At 41.3% G+C, this 12,203-nt stretch overlaps 1 protein-coding gene across 1 annotated transcript in view; it reads left to right on the top strand.

Annotated features, from left to right (window-relative positions):
• pdzrn3b (PDZ domain containing RING finger 3b) overlaps positions 1–12,203 on the top strand; it is a gene marked incomplete at its 5' end in the record, with an annotated part of 148,197 nt that overhangs the window by 82,252 nt on the left and 53,742 nt on the right. Inside the window, 1 exon segment of the mRNA XM_014009480.1 lies at positions 1,907–1,954. Within this exon segment, the coding sequence (XP_013864934.1) occupies positions 1,907–1,954 (48 nt within the window).

Here is a 12,203-nt window from a genome sequence, read left to right as displayed (position 1 = left end):
AAATTCCAGTGAAATATATTTATGTTTGTGGTTGTAATGTGACAAAATATGGAAAAGTTCAAGGGGTATGAATACTTTTGCAAACCACTGTATATAGCACCACATCCTTAAATGTGTGCTTACAGTAATGAAGTCAGCATTGCAGAACAGTAGGGGACGTAATTTTTTTTTCATTCCACTATAGGTCCCCAAGCCAGCTATCTGTCATCCCTACATCACACATACTGACAATTTCTGTTCTGTGACTACCTCTGACTACCTCTCCTGCTATAGCTCAAAGGTGCAACAGCAGTAGGTTGACTTCAGTTCCTGACCACCTTTGGTTTTTCACAAATCACACTCAGGTTTGGCTTGAAGGGGTTTTTGAAAAAGCGKTTTAAGACTACACTTCAACAAGATGCTGGATCTTGCTGTTGTAGTTTGAGACCATCTTTTTCTAATGGACTATGTTGATTCCAATGGGAACCTGCATGGAGTCTTCACACTGCAGCACACATTATATTTAATCAGAGACATCCCAGACTGAAGTGGATTTTAATTTTCAGTTGACGATAAGAGTTGGAGGAGAAAGATCGGATATTTCTGTTAACTAAGGAGAAGCGTAATTTTGTAAATTTGTCACTAAGACGCCACCGTTGACAGCAGATAGTTTAGGAACGTGTCCACGCTGTCCGGCCGAGGCGCTCTACCCCTTGGTCAACACAGCCACGGAGAGAGAGCCACGCCTTTCTGACGTTTGCATGCACAAATCTGTCCAATCTCTATCCATGAGTTGTTTTGTGATCTTTATAATTTGTTGTTGTTTTTTACTTTATCATTTTCACTGGAACAGTTGTTCCTGTATTTTCTCACAGACTCTGCCCACAGCAGCAGATGCTGCTCAGAGATAAACTCACTGCAGCTACTTTACAGAAGCAAACTGCGGGCAGCGCACAACACGGGGTCTCAGCACGTTAGAAGTGTAGAAAACTATACATTTTACATCTTTCACCCACATAGACGAGACACAAGGATGGTCCTTAATAAGTCAGGCTTTAAGGTATATATATATATATATATATATACAGTATATATATAAAGGCGGTGGTCCTACTTTAGCTCCCTTTTTTAATATTTCACATGACACTGATGCAGAAAGAAGTCATCCCAGGCCTGACTTGAAAGTGCTGTGTGAAAGGTGCCAGTGTCATTGGCAACAGAGGCAATTACAACAAATTGTAATCTCAGCATTTACCCACAAACTAAACTTAAAACTGCTGACGATGAGATTGGCCTCACTGCAAATTTAAGAGTAACTTTCATTCTCTCACATCTTACATTGATCGCCACCAACTCCTCAATTCTCTGCAAGGGTCACTCCAGCAGCAACGTTAGCTGACCATGAATACTGTTTAAAAATAATAATAAAAACATTTTTGGTCATGCAAAATGTAACACTCTAATTAAGAAGTGAGCTAAAGACCTTTTTTTTGTAAGAGGGAAAATGTTGAAAGCAGCAATCCTATAAACAAATCAGCATAAAAATTGTAAGGAGGGAATGTGTTTTAACAATTAACAAATCATCCATTTATGAAAAGCAAAAATAGTTGTTACTGTTGTAAAGGCAGCAGTCTTTGACACAATTTTCTTTGCACATATCCTCTAWCACTGGTGGCATTACTCGTTAAGATAAGAAGCATTTTCAGCTGGGAGAGTAATTCTGCCAATCAACCCAACCAGATCAATCCTGGGTGCTGTTACGCAACAAAGACCGTTTAGGTGAAAATCCACGTGGCCAAATGTTGACATCCAGTCCCTTTTTKCTGCCTGCAGGAAAGAAGAAGAAAACTAAGTGACTAATAATTAACTTGAGCACTGAAATAATACACTCAACATTCTTCTTCTCTCTTTCTCTTTGTCTCTGCAGGTAAGAGAATCATCCTTTGCCCCCAAAAAATCCTTTCTGATGTGCCGTGTAAGTAAATACATCACAATTTTATGGGCTTTTTTTAAGTGTTATTTCTTGCTACAGCTTGATGTTACTTCTCTGTGTGTATGTGTGTGTATATGTGTGGTTGGGTCTGTGTGTGTGTGAGAGAGGGAGAGAGGGAGAGAGAGAGAGAGAGAGACAGAGAGAGAGAGAGAGAGAGATCCCCGGGCTACCTATTGTTGTGACAGGTTCTTCACTTGAGCAGCATTACAAGATAATGTGCAAATTGTAATCTGGGAGCTCCCGTTCCTTAGCCTGTGTCGTGTTAATAACGCCGCCCGTCAGTCAAAACCTGGCTGCAGATTGCAGATGCAAGCCGATGCTATCTTTTTCTCCTCATTCTACAATGCACGCACCACAAAAGACACCACTCAACGTCGGCAGTTTGGCGTCAGGAGAAGGAATCTTAGTTGTGAGATAACAAAGACTTAACCTGTATTGGCTTTCTCCTTTTCATAATCCCTGAACTTGTTCAAATGGGAGCTTTTTACATAGTTGGAATGCTGACATAAATAAATGAGTGACTGTCGTTGTGCATTTCAAAAATGAGCCATATTTAGGATTTTAAGAGACTGTAATTTTGAGGCTGGCGCTTCAAACTCATGTGGTGTCATGAAGGGTATCCAATGTAAGACTATTGCCAAATCCTCTTCACATGTTCATGCCGTTGACTTTAAGGCTCTAGTGTTTGCTAAAAGTCAAAACTGAAAATACAGAAGAAAAAAAAGTTTGTTGGAGTGAATGTGTGTAGTAAAGACTACTCGGAACCACAGACTGGCAAGGACAGAAACATAAGCTGCGTTTCCATTGACCATAAAAATGCACAAATTASAATTTCAAAAATAAATTTGCTTAATGGAAACAAGTCCATTTCAAAAAAACGTGTGTTTTTGACAAAATGGTTTTCTGCTAGGATATAGTGGTTTTTCAGCCATATCGAAACTGGTGGATAACACAAAACTGCAATGGAAACACCTTTTTTGTATCACGAAAGTCACGTGATCAACAACTGGATGTTTCTACTGGCAGAAAAGGTGACAAATGACAGAGCAGGGGCACGTGACAAGGGACTAAGATAAGAGCGCTTACTCTAACATTGTGGGGAAGTTGTAGACATCCTTATCAGAGTGAACAGCCGACATTAGGGTTGGTTGAGATCAGCAACGCTTTAAAGCAAGGTTTCCCAACCACCTGACCAAAGACTAATACTGGTCCATAGTTCATTTGGGACCAGGGTACACAGAAATAATTCAATAATATTTATTRCAAAACAGAATTTATATCAAGTTTTATAGTCATTTGTCTGCATTTATTTTTTGAAATGACCAGTTTTGTTCACTTCTCTTTTTCTACACTTGACCTCCCAGTTAATTATGTACCAGGAAACCTACAAGCTAACCCTGGCACACTTACAAGCTAACAACCTTACAGTCCAGCCCTATAAAGTGAGTTAAAATAACTATTAGGGATCTTCTTTTCCTCCACTCATCTGTGGGAAAGATATTCTGTATAATACCTGTTTATAGCGCAAAAATATCGGATCACTGCTTTAAAGAGTTTGACAAAGGATAAGAAAAATCCGTGTTGCAATTACCCTCATTGGCAATGAMCATTTGAACCAATTATGGAGTTTAATTTGAAAAAAAGTTTACAATTATATAGTGGTAATCAGTTCATGCAGTGAAATATCTTAGAATTTAAATCAAAAGTTTCCCAAAGTTTTATCTAAACTGTTTACATAGCTCATTAGTTTAATCCAGTGCAGGGATTCAGTAAATCTATTTATTTCAGTTTGAGATAAGCATTATTTCATTTAGTTGAAGATGTCAAGTACAAGAGTAATGTGCTGAAAAACCACCTCAAATTTTCATTGTTTTTACATCTTATTTCATCTTGTTTTACGACTGTAGACAGTCCATTGTAAACAAATGGTTCACGTGCAATGCCAACGATGACTGACGTGACCGCTGTTTCGCCAACTAGGTTTGTCCTTTTTGAGAAGAAACAGCTGCATCGTTCACAGACCACATTCAGTGTGCTTTTGCTTCTGTTTTATAGAACATTTAAACTCAGCTCTGTCCAGGACCAGCCAAGCCAACCATTGGGAATTAAAAAAACCAGTGCATGTTCTGCAGTCTCACATTCAACCCCATTTCCCTTCCAAACCTTCATCCACTTTGGCCAGACCACACATCCGTAAACGTTGATACTTCTGCTGGCTTGCTGATATTCTCCCTTACACTCAACCACTCAGTCATGACCTCAGATAGGGATCAAATTCAGCCTCGCTTGGCTGCTAACTGCCCTCAGTTGCATTTAGGGTTTACAACCAGGTTGAACTTGAGGCACCACTCAGCATTTATGAACAGTTATGATTGCATTTGCTCCCTGAACAGATTTAAAATGGTGATTTTTTTGGAAGGTCAACAGGAATGAGGTTGCTGATTGAGGTTATGTTGGCTTGACTGCCAGTAAAGTTGGTACATGGATGGCTGGTGGAGATTCTCAGTCATCCAAGACTTCATAATCCCAGCAAGTCTACTGTCCTCAAGATGTCTTCAAGAATAAACAAGTTTTAACTTGCTATGTTGAGGGGATTGTTTCAGCTGGAGGAAACAAAGAATACCAGCTGCTATGCTGCAGTGYGTGTATAGCTCCCTGTATGATGGGTAGAACTCAGGCTGATTCTTCAAGGACTGACAAATTCAGGTCTGTTGTGTTCAGAGTATGTGAACATCTAACGATGAGTTCAGTTACTCAACCCTCTTGTCACAATCCACTACTTCATCTGAGGTGTAAAATTACAAGGTACAGATACTTTGTTACTTAAGTAGAAATTTTGGTTATGTATACTTTACTGGATTCATTATTTTTCAGCCAACTTTTTTACTTTACTCCTTACATTTTTACGTAAATATCTGTACTTTCTACTTATATTTTAGCTAGTTTTCATTCTGGCTTGTTGTTCCTCAAAAAAATAAAAACTATCCAGATATATCGTGATCAGGGTTGATCAATATTGGCAAAAAAATTTATCACTATGCTATTGTGGGTCTAAACTCTCAGCTGATCACCTTAAAAGCCCAAAGCCTATTGGTCTTAAATTTCAGTGTTACTAGATGAGAAACAGAAAGATGGAGGGGTTGATGGGCCATGTGATGCAGAGAAAAGTGATAATGAGTTTTGCCTTACTCCCTCCACCTCCCTCGYCAAACTATTATGTTATAGCATGCTATTAGTACCATCTGCTGCTCTGATTGTGCCTCATCTACAGCKTATAGAGTAATGGGACGGCGCCTTCTCCTCTCCTCTGAATTGTTCCTGTGAATAAGCATGTGTTCTTCATCAACCCTCTCACATTGAATCCATTGTTTTCGTTTTCAGTTTTTCTTCCGTCATTTCCTGCGACTCTTAATCCCCTCGAAGTTGAGAGCTTTGAGGGGAAGTTGCCAGTGGAGGTGGGGGTCGTTCGCTGATCAGCTGATGGCTTAGCAGTACAGGAATTACAACTCTGGCTCATAATGGTTTGGCCGTTCCAGCTCGTCAGGGCGCATGATGGCATCACCGTGGCATTTGAAAGGAAAGGGGTCGTAAGCGCCAGCCACGACGACTGGCAGCACTCTGACATTTGCTGGCTCCAACCATTTCACCCCTCCAAACTGGCGAACGCAACCTCAAGAGTCAGTGAAGCATTCTTAATTAGAGTCTTTGTGAAATTAATATGGGGTCAGTGACATTTCTGTGGGAGATAAATGAGGAAAATGAACAAGATTGTTGTAACAAAAAAAAAAAAAAAGATTGCAAGTGTAACTGAAATGCCATTATAGTGAGCTGCATAGCTTGTGCGCAGCTGGAGGGAGCTCTGTTGGCCAGAAACAAATCCCACTGCTACGATTGTGTAGACCCCCCGCTGGAGCGACTCACACTGGGGAACATTCTTATTTTTCTCAGACATGGAACTGATTTGAAAGGTTTTTCTTATTTTAAGCCTATATCATACAGAAACTGAATATTTTTGGTCAGATGGAAGTTGCTCAAATGTGTATCTGCCAGAGTTTTATAGTACATTTACTTTGTTACACTGTTATAAACAAAGTTTATAACCTACTACTAATAACTAACTACTTTACTTTTATTTCATTACATTTTAAAGTTAAAACTGATACTTTTGCTTCTTTACTTTAAAATGTAACACCTAGTTACTCATTGCTAAATTAAAAATGTTGTAACTCATCATAAAAGATGTTTCTGCACTCWAAAGAATGAAGTCATGTCAACTGGCTCCACTAAGCCTGGTTGAGTAAACTGAGCAAAGAATATACATATTTTTGCTCAATTTACTCAACCTGACTTAGTGGAACCAGTTTGGTTCTGTAAATTCAACAGTTTTTTTCTTAGAGAGTGTGTAAAAGAACTTTCACTTAAGTAGTTTTCTCATCAGTGAATTTTATTTTTATCAAAGTAATTTTCTGTTTATGGAATTTTACTTTTACTAATTTTTTCAAGTATTTTATAAACCTCTGGTGTCTGCGTGTGTTCTGGTTGTTGTCGTTTTGGAATGACGACAGCTCGTACAGCCATACACTGTTAACACTGGAAGCAGGAAGTGCACTTTGGTGCCTTTGTTCTTTTAGACTTCCCTTGTGTAGTGAAATAAAAGTATTTCAAGCTCATTCCAAAGTTAGACAATTTATTTATGGTTTTATTAGCAGGATACATAAATGATTCTCAAGTGAAAGTGTGGTAAAATTATAAATACATTTCGATTCTTACGGTTCTGACTTCATGACTTATGTGGGATTAGGGAGAGAAAAGAGCTTTGGTCAGTAGGTTTTCATAAGGACATAAATGCAGTGATGTATGTGTGCCACACAGTGTGTTATGAAATGTGTGTGTGCTTTGATGTGTTTATGCAAGCTGCTTGTTAGTACAATGTCAGACACGTCCATCAGTGGCATCCTTCTCTGTTCAGCAGGCGAGCCCCAAGCCACAGCTCTGAYGCACATTTCACCTCTCTGCCTGTTTACCTCCCTCCATCTTTCCTCCTCTGTGCTCTAGGCTACGTCTTATCATTTATTCTCCTAGTTTTGCGCCCTTGGATCCCTTTCTCTTACCTCATGTTTTGCCTTGGGTCTTAACATGTTTTTTTTTTTTACATTTCTTATGTAATGGGTGCGAGTCTGCATCAGAGGAGACTTTGCTTCCTGTTTGCTTTGGCATCTTCTGCAGCCGCCAAAATTGCACATCCACCCATGTTTGTATCGCATCTTCTCACGCATCCGAGCAGTTTTGTTTTTTCTTGTATCGCTAAACCTCAATAACTGAAACTGACCTGCTGATAGCAGAAAACTCAATAAGGGGAGAGGGACGATAAGAGCAAGGTTTTGTTTGTCGTCTTCAGGCACAAGGGAGGATTTTTGCTTTTGTCCAAGAAAACAAATTAAATGTTTGTGTACTCCAAAAATACACTTTTTTATTTTACTTGCCACGTATCGTAGATAGTAGGAGAGAAATCAAGGTTGGATCATTGTAATCCATACATTGATGTCTGGGAAGCTCTGGGAAGAAAAAGGGGGGCTTTTTTTCCATTGTTTAAAAGGTCTTCAGTGGGAATGGTGACTTTAACCCTCTGATCAAGAGCTTTACTCTAATGTGCAAGGGAACGCATGTTCCCCATTTCAAACCCTCACACTGTCGCCACTTTTCTGTCCACTGGAGACGCTAACTGCTTTGTAATCTGCACATAAATTAGCATCAATCCCCAACAGTTAAGTTGAAAACTTTAAGTTGTAAACTGGACAAGCTTGTTAGATGTTAAGGTAGATTGAAGGTTCTCTGATGATCAGAAGATTGGTTAATCGTGAGTTAGATCCCCTGACCTCTTCATGACAGTATGTGACAGTTAGGCACACATATTGAAAAAGAAAGACTTGGCAAAAAATAACCTAATAGGCGCTGTCTCTATCATTAGTAAGACTGTTTTATTGGTTTTGGCGGTGGATAGTCTATAATAATCAGTTTTCAGAGAAATGATTGACATGTAGGCTTCTTGTATGATTCACACAAAGGTTCAAGCTTGTTGCTCAAAGTTAAACAGTAGCCGGCAATACTTTGTTGTAACAAACCCACTCACTTGTTTTTCAAGGCTTCAAGCTGCATAAAAGAGGACACTGATTGAACTCTGTTGTGAGGAATGTCAAGACATTTTTGTTATACAGAGATAAGGATGAGCAGACAAAAGTCAGCAAAGGTTTTATCTTTGGGTAGCTATACGGTGCTGTTAGTGTTCCTTTGCCTCACTGAACCTGAGGTAGGTTGGACAATTCCTTTCAGATTTTCTGTCAGGAAGGAGTTTTCTTTAAGTCACTTCAGGTTATAGCGGGGAAGTCAGAGACAAAACTTGGTAGCAAACTTTTCTTTCTTGAATTGAATCTGATTTCACGCTATCCTAAACTCCTAAGAAGTTCATTTCCAAAACTCTGCTTGTGAAGTATTACAGATGATTTGCCAAGAGCCTCTGGAGCTGAGATTGCAACAGTAAGTGTTTGACCTCTGAGTGCTGCGCCGGTGTGAACCGTGCTCACCGCCCTGGGCTTTCTCTTCCTGGGAATCTGTTACAGATAAAGATCGATGTGAGGGTTACAACCAGGTTCCCCGCCCCGGCCCTCTGCTTCCACCCTCATGTCCCGGATCTCCTCCTCCTCCTCCTCCACATCTCCTCCTTCTCCCTTTCTCTAAACCTCTCTTCTCATGAGCAGTAGTAATTACAGAAACTCCTCAATCTAAGCACCGAAATGAGTTGTTTACTTTTGGCCACTTGCCTCTGGCTGGTGTGGCCAGCCCCTCGTTTACTGTTTGCAGCCACACAGCCACCAAAATGCAACATGGTGCCCAGCAGGCTCGGATCATCCAGGCTCCCTCCCAACCACATGTGCTCCTTTAATAATCATAGAGCTCCATTAGTCATGTACACCATGCAAAACGCCTCTTTTTTTTCTGTACTTTCTGGTGACAGCTCACTGCAGTTTGTATTTCCAGCCCAGCTGAGGGAAAATCATTTAATGTTTTGAACGTCAGTGTAAAGAGGTAGCAGTTCTACCGCATGCTGTTTTCCTCTGTTTTCTGTGCCTAAGGGTAGAAACAGAATGAAAGAGCATACTCCCCTGTGCCGCGTATGCAGAGAATATGTTTGTTTACACACAGACAGCCAGGGAGTTGTGTTTAGAGCAACAGAGGCTACACAGAATCCCTCCGGTGGAGTTGATGATGTTGTGGTTTTTTTTTTGGTGGGGGGGCAAGCAGTGGCTGACCCGGTTGTCCTCCGGCCTCTGGACCCAGGTGCTTCCTGTCTGCCTGTTGGAAAAGTAGCCAAGATGGGTAAAGTCAGCCTTGTTGGTCCTGCAGTGCATTATGGGAGCAGCAAACTTCTCTCTTTTTTTTTCTTTTCTACAAAAAAAAAAAAAAAAAAAAACCTTTACTCCAACACCTGCAAACAAGCATCAATGTTCCGCATTTCTCATCTTACGGTTTCCCCCTCCTCTCTTGTGTGGTCTTTTGCACCAACAAAACCAAGCAGATTACTACTAAAATAACAATTTACCCTGAAATTATATTGTTTTGTGTTCACTTTTCTTTTCCATTGTTCTCTAAACGAGCCCTAGAGCTCCACTGCAGCATTAATCCTGAGACAAAAGAATATTTTGGCAGATTTTTTTTTTTTTTCGCAAGCGAAAGAGGATTTACAAGTTTTCGAGGCAGCTGTGGCAGTTGAATAGGGCATTTATATGCTCTTTAATAAATGCATTTTATGTGTAACTGGAGCGGTTGTCTGCCAGAGGAGAGAAGGTCGACCTGCCTGAGTGGCACCCACCGTGGCAGGCCGGCTTTTAAATCTGGATCGTTCTGTGAAAATCCTTCCCCGACTTCCACCCAGCTGCTGGAGCCCCTGATCTGTGAAGCAGCAGAGGGAAGGAGCGACCCCCGGTGGCCGGCGTGTGCACTTTCAGAGCCGTGTCGCTCTTCAACGCTGGCTGTCAAAAACAGTGATCCGGCGCACAGAAACGTGTCACCTGTGGTCCTGAGAGTTTTCCAGCCTGATTGTTCCCCACCGCAGGTACATTCACTCCCTTCCTTTTACTGGCTGACACTTTTCCTCACCTGTCAAAGCTCATGCTTTACGTCTGCCACGAAAGCATTTAACCAACAAGTTCTGATTAATGGCTTCTCTGAAAGGTGTAATTTGAGGTTTGTGGTGGAGGCTTCAGGGGGAACAAAACAACTAGATGTCTCTCAGTTGTCAGATCTTGCAGGGACCAGTTAAGAGTCGCGATGCACCTTGCCACCTACCGATCCGGAGGATGGGGGGKGGGGGGGGGGGGGCATTTTAACCTGCAGTGAAGCAGTCGGGTGACTGAACACACTGCCAGCGCCTCTCCTCCTCCCATTTGTCGCATGACTCATCCAGTGAGTCTGTGTAAGAAGACCCGGTGCACGCTGTTAATAACAGCCCTGACAGATGCACGGGAGGACGTTAGTCGCACATTAGGACAACCTGATGGCACCGGTTGGCAGACTGTCCTCTCCCGTCATCAGGTATTTCATCGGACCTTCCCCCGAGGATGTTCTCATGGCGATGAAGTGCCGTTAAATCAGTGTTTATTTCCAGGTACAGCAGTCTGGCCCTGTTAGACGCCAACTGTCTGCTGATAAGGCCGAGCCGGGCTGGGAAGAGACAGGGACTGTCTGTGAGGCATTTAGGTAATGCTGTTCCATCATGACAAAGTGAATTACCGGTACTGTATTTCCCTGCAGTCTCAATAAATCACAGACACCATGTAACAAATCGTTCGAATGTGAAAAACACAACACGTCGGTTGTACTTTGGATCTTAAAAGCAGAATCTAACAGCTTTTACATTTGGTTTGTACTTTTACCCAGTTTGACGTCCTGATGCATCTCAGTAATCCAGGTAAAAAAAAGTCAAAAAGAAAAAAATTGTATAGGTCTTCTGGAAGGGTTAAGACCGTCCATCATTAAACAGAGGTGGAGGCCTCCGTTTTCAGTTGTCCCCCTCCTACAGTGCTGCCATTGCCAGTACCACTCCCCCCCCCACCCGTTAACAATAAGTGTTAATTAGGTGTCAACGATAGCCATGTGATGTGAGTATCAGTCACATGGAGACAGGGCTTAAAAGCCTGAATTTTGCCTGAAACTCTCAGACTGAAGATGTCTCTTGGAGGAGAGACGAAACGTTTCATTAGAGAAGAACCCGTCCAGAAGACCTATACAATTTTTTTCTTTTTTACCCAGTTGAGCTTCTCTTCTTTTTTATTTCCTGGTTTGTTTGTTTTTTTGTTTGTCTAAAAATGACAGTACTTTGAGGCCAAATGGGTTAAAACAAGCTTTCCTCAGAGTCATCTTGTGCCTCAGTGTGAACAGTGACCTGAACAATGATTGTCCTGTCGTTCTCTCTTCCTCTTGCCTCCAGCACTCTGTTCAGGCCTCTGACCTCTGCAGGGTTCAGCCAGTGTAAAACCTTTCTGTCTGTTTGTGTGCTGCTTTAAAACAGGCCACTGTGGACCGCTTTTAATTTGAACCTCCCCGGTTTGACTGACATCAGTAGCGTTCAAATGATTATTTCTTGCTCTCTGTCCCATTTCTCCGTACAGAACTGGGGAAAAGGGCCTTTGTTTACTCTGCTCCATCTACATGGAACATGTTGCAAAAAGTCTGGAAGTTAACTGAACTGATCCCACTGAGCACCTTTAAGTCCAGATTGAGGGCATTAGAGATGACTTCCTTGAATTGTGAACGTTTTTAATACTGATTGTTTGTATTGTGTTTTAATTGTGTAACTCTATGTAAATGTATACTTTTTGCTACCTCTTGGCCAGGACTCCCTTGAAAAAGAGGTGTTTAATCTCAATGGGACTTTCCTGGTTAAATAAAGGAAATAAATAAATACAGCAGGTAAAATAAGTATTGAACACGTCACCATTTTTCTCAGTAAATATATTACTAGAGGTGCTAATGACATGAAATTTTCACCAGATGTTGGTAACAACCCAAGTGATCCATACATACAAAGAAATCAACTATAAGTGTCCAGAAATGTCCATAAACCTAGAGTTGTGGGTTTGAGCTCAGTTGGTGTCAGGAAGTGCATCCGGTGCAAATTTGATGACCCCAGCAGAAAGGAGCAGCTAAAACACAGGCTGGATCAGATCTAATGGAG

Source organism: Austrofundulus limnaeus, unplaced genomic scaffold (assembly GCF_001266775.1).
Source record: "Austrofundulus limnaeus strain Quisiro unplaced genomic scaffold, Austrofundulus_limnaeus-1.0 Scaffold58, whole genome shotgun sequence".
Taxonomy (NCBI): domain Eukaryota; kingdom Metazoa; phylum Chordata; class Actinopteri; order Cyprinodontiformes; family Rivulidae; genus Austrofundulus; species Austrofundulus limnaeus.
The sequence above is the reverse complement of the archived record's forward strand: the minus strand, read 5'-3'. Positions and strand labels throughout refer to the sequence as shown.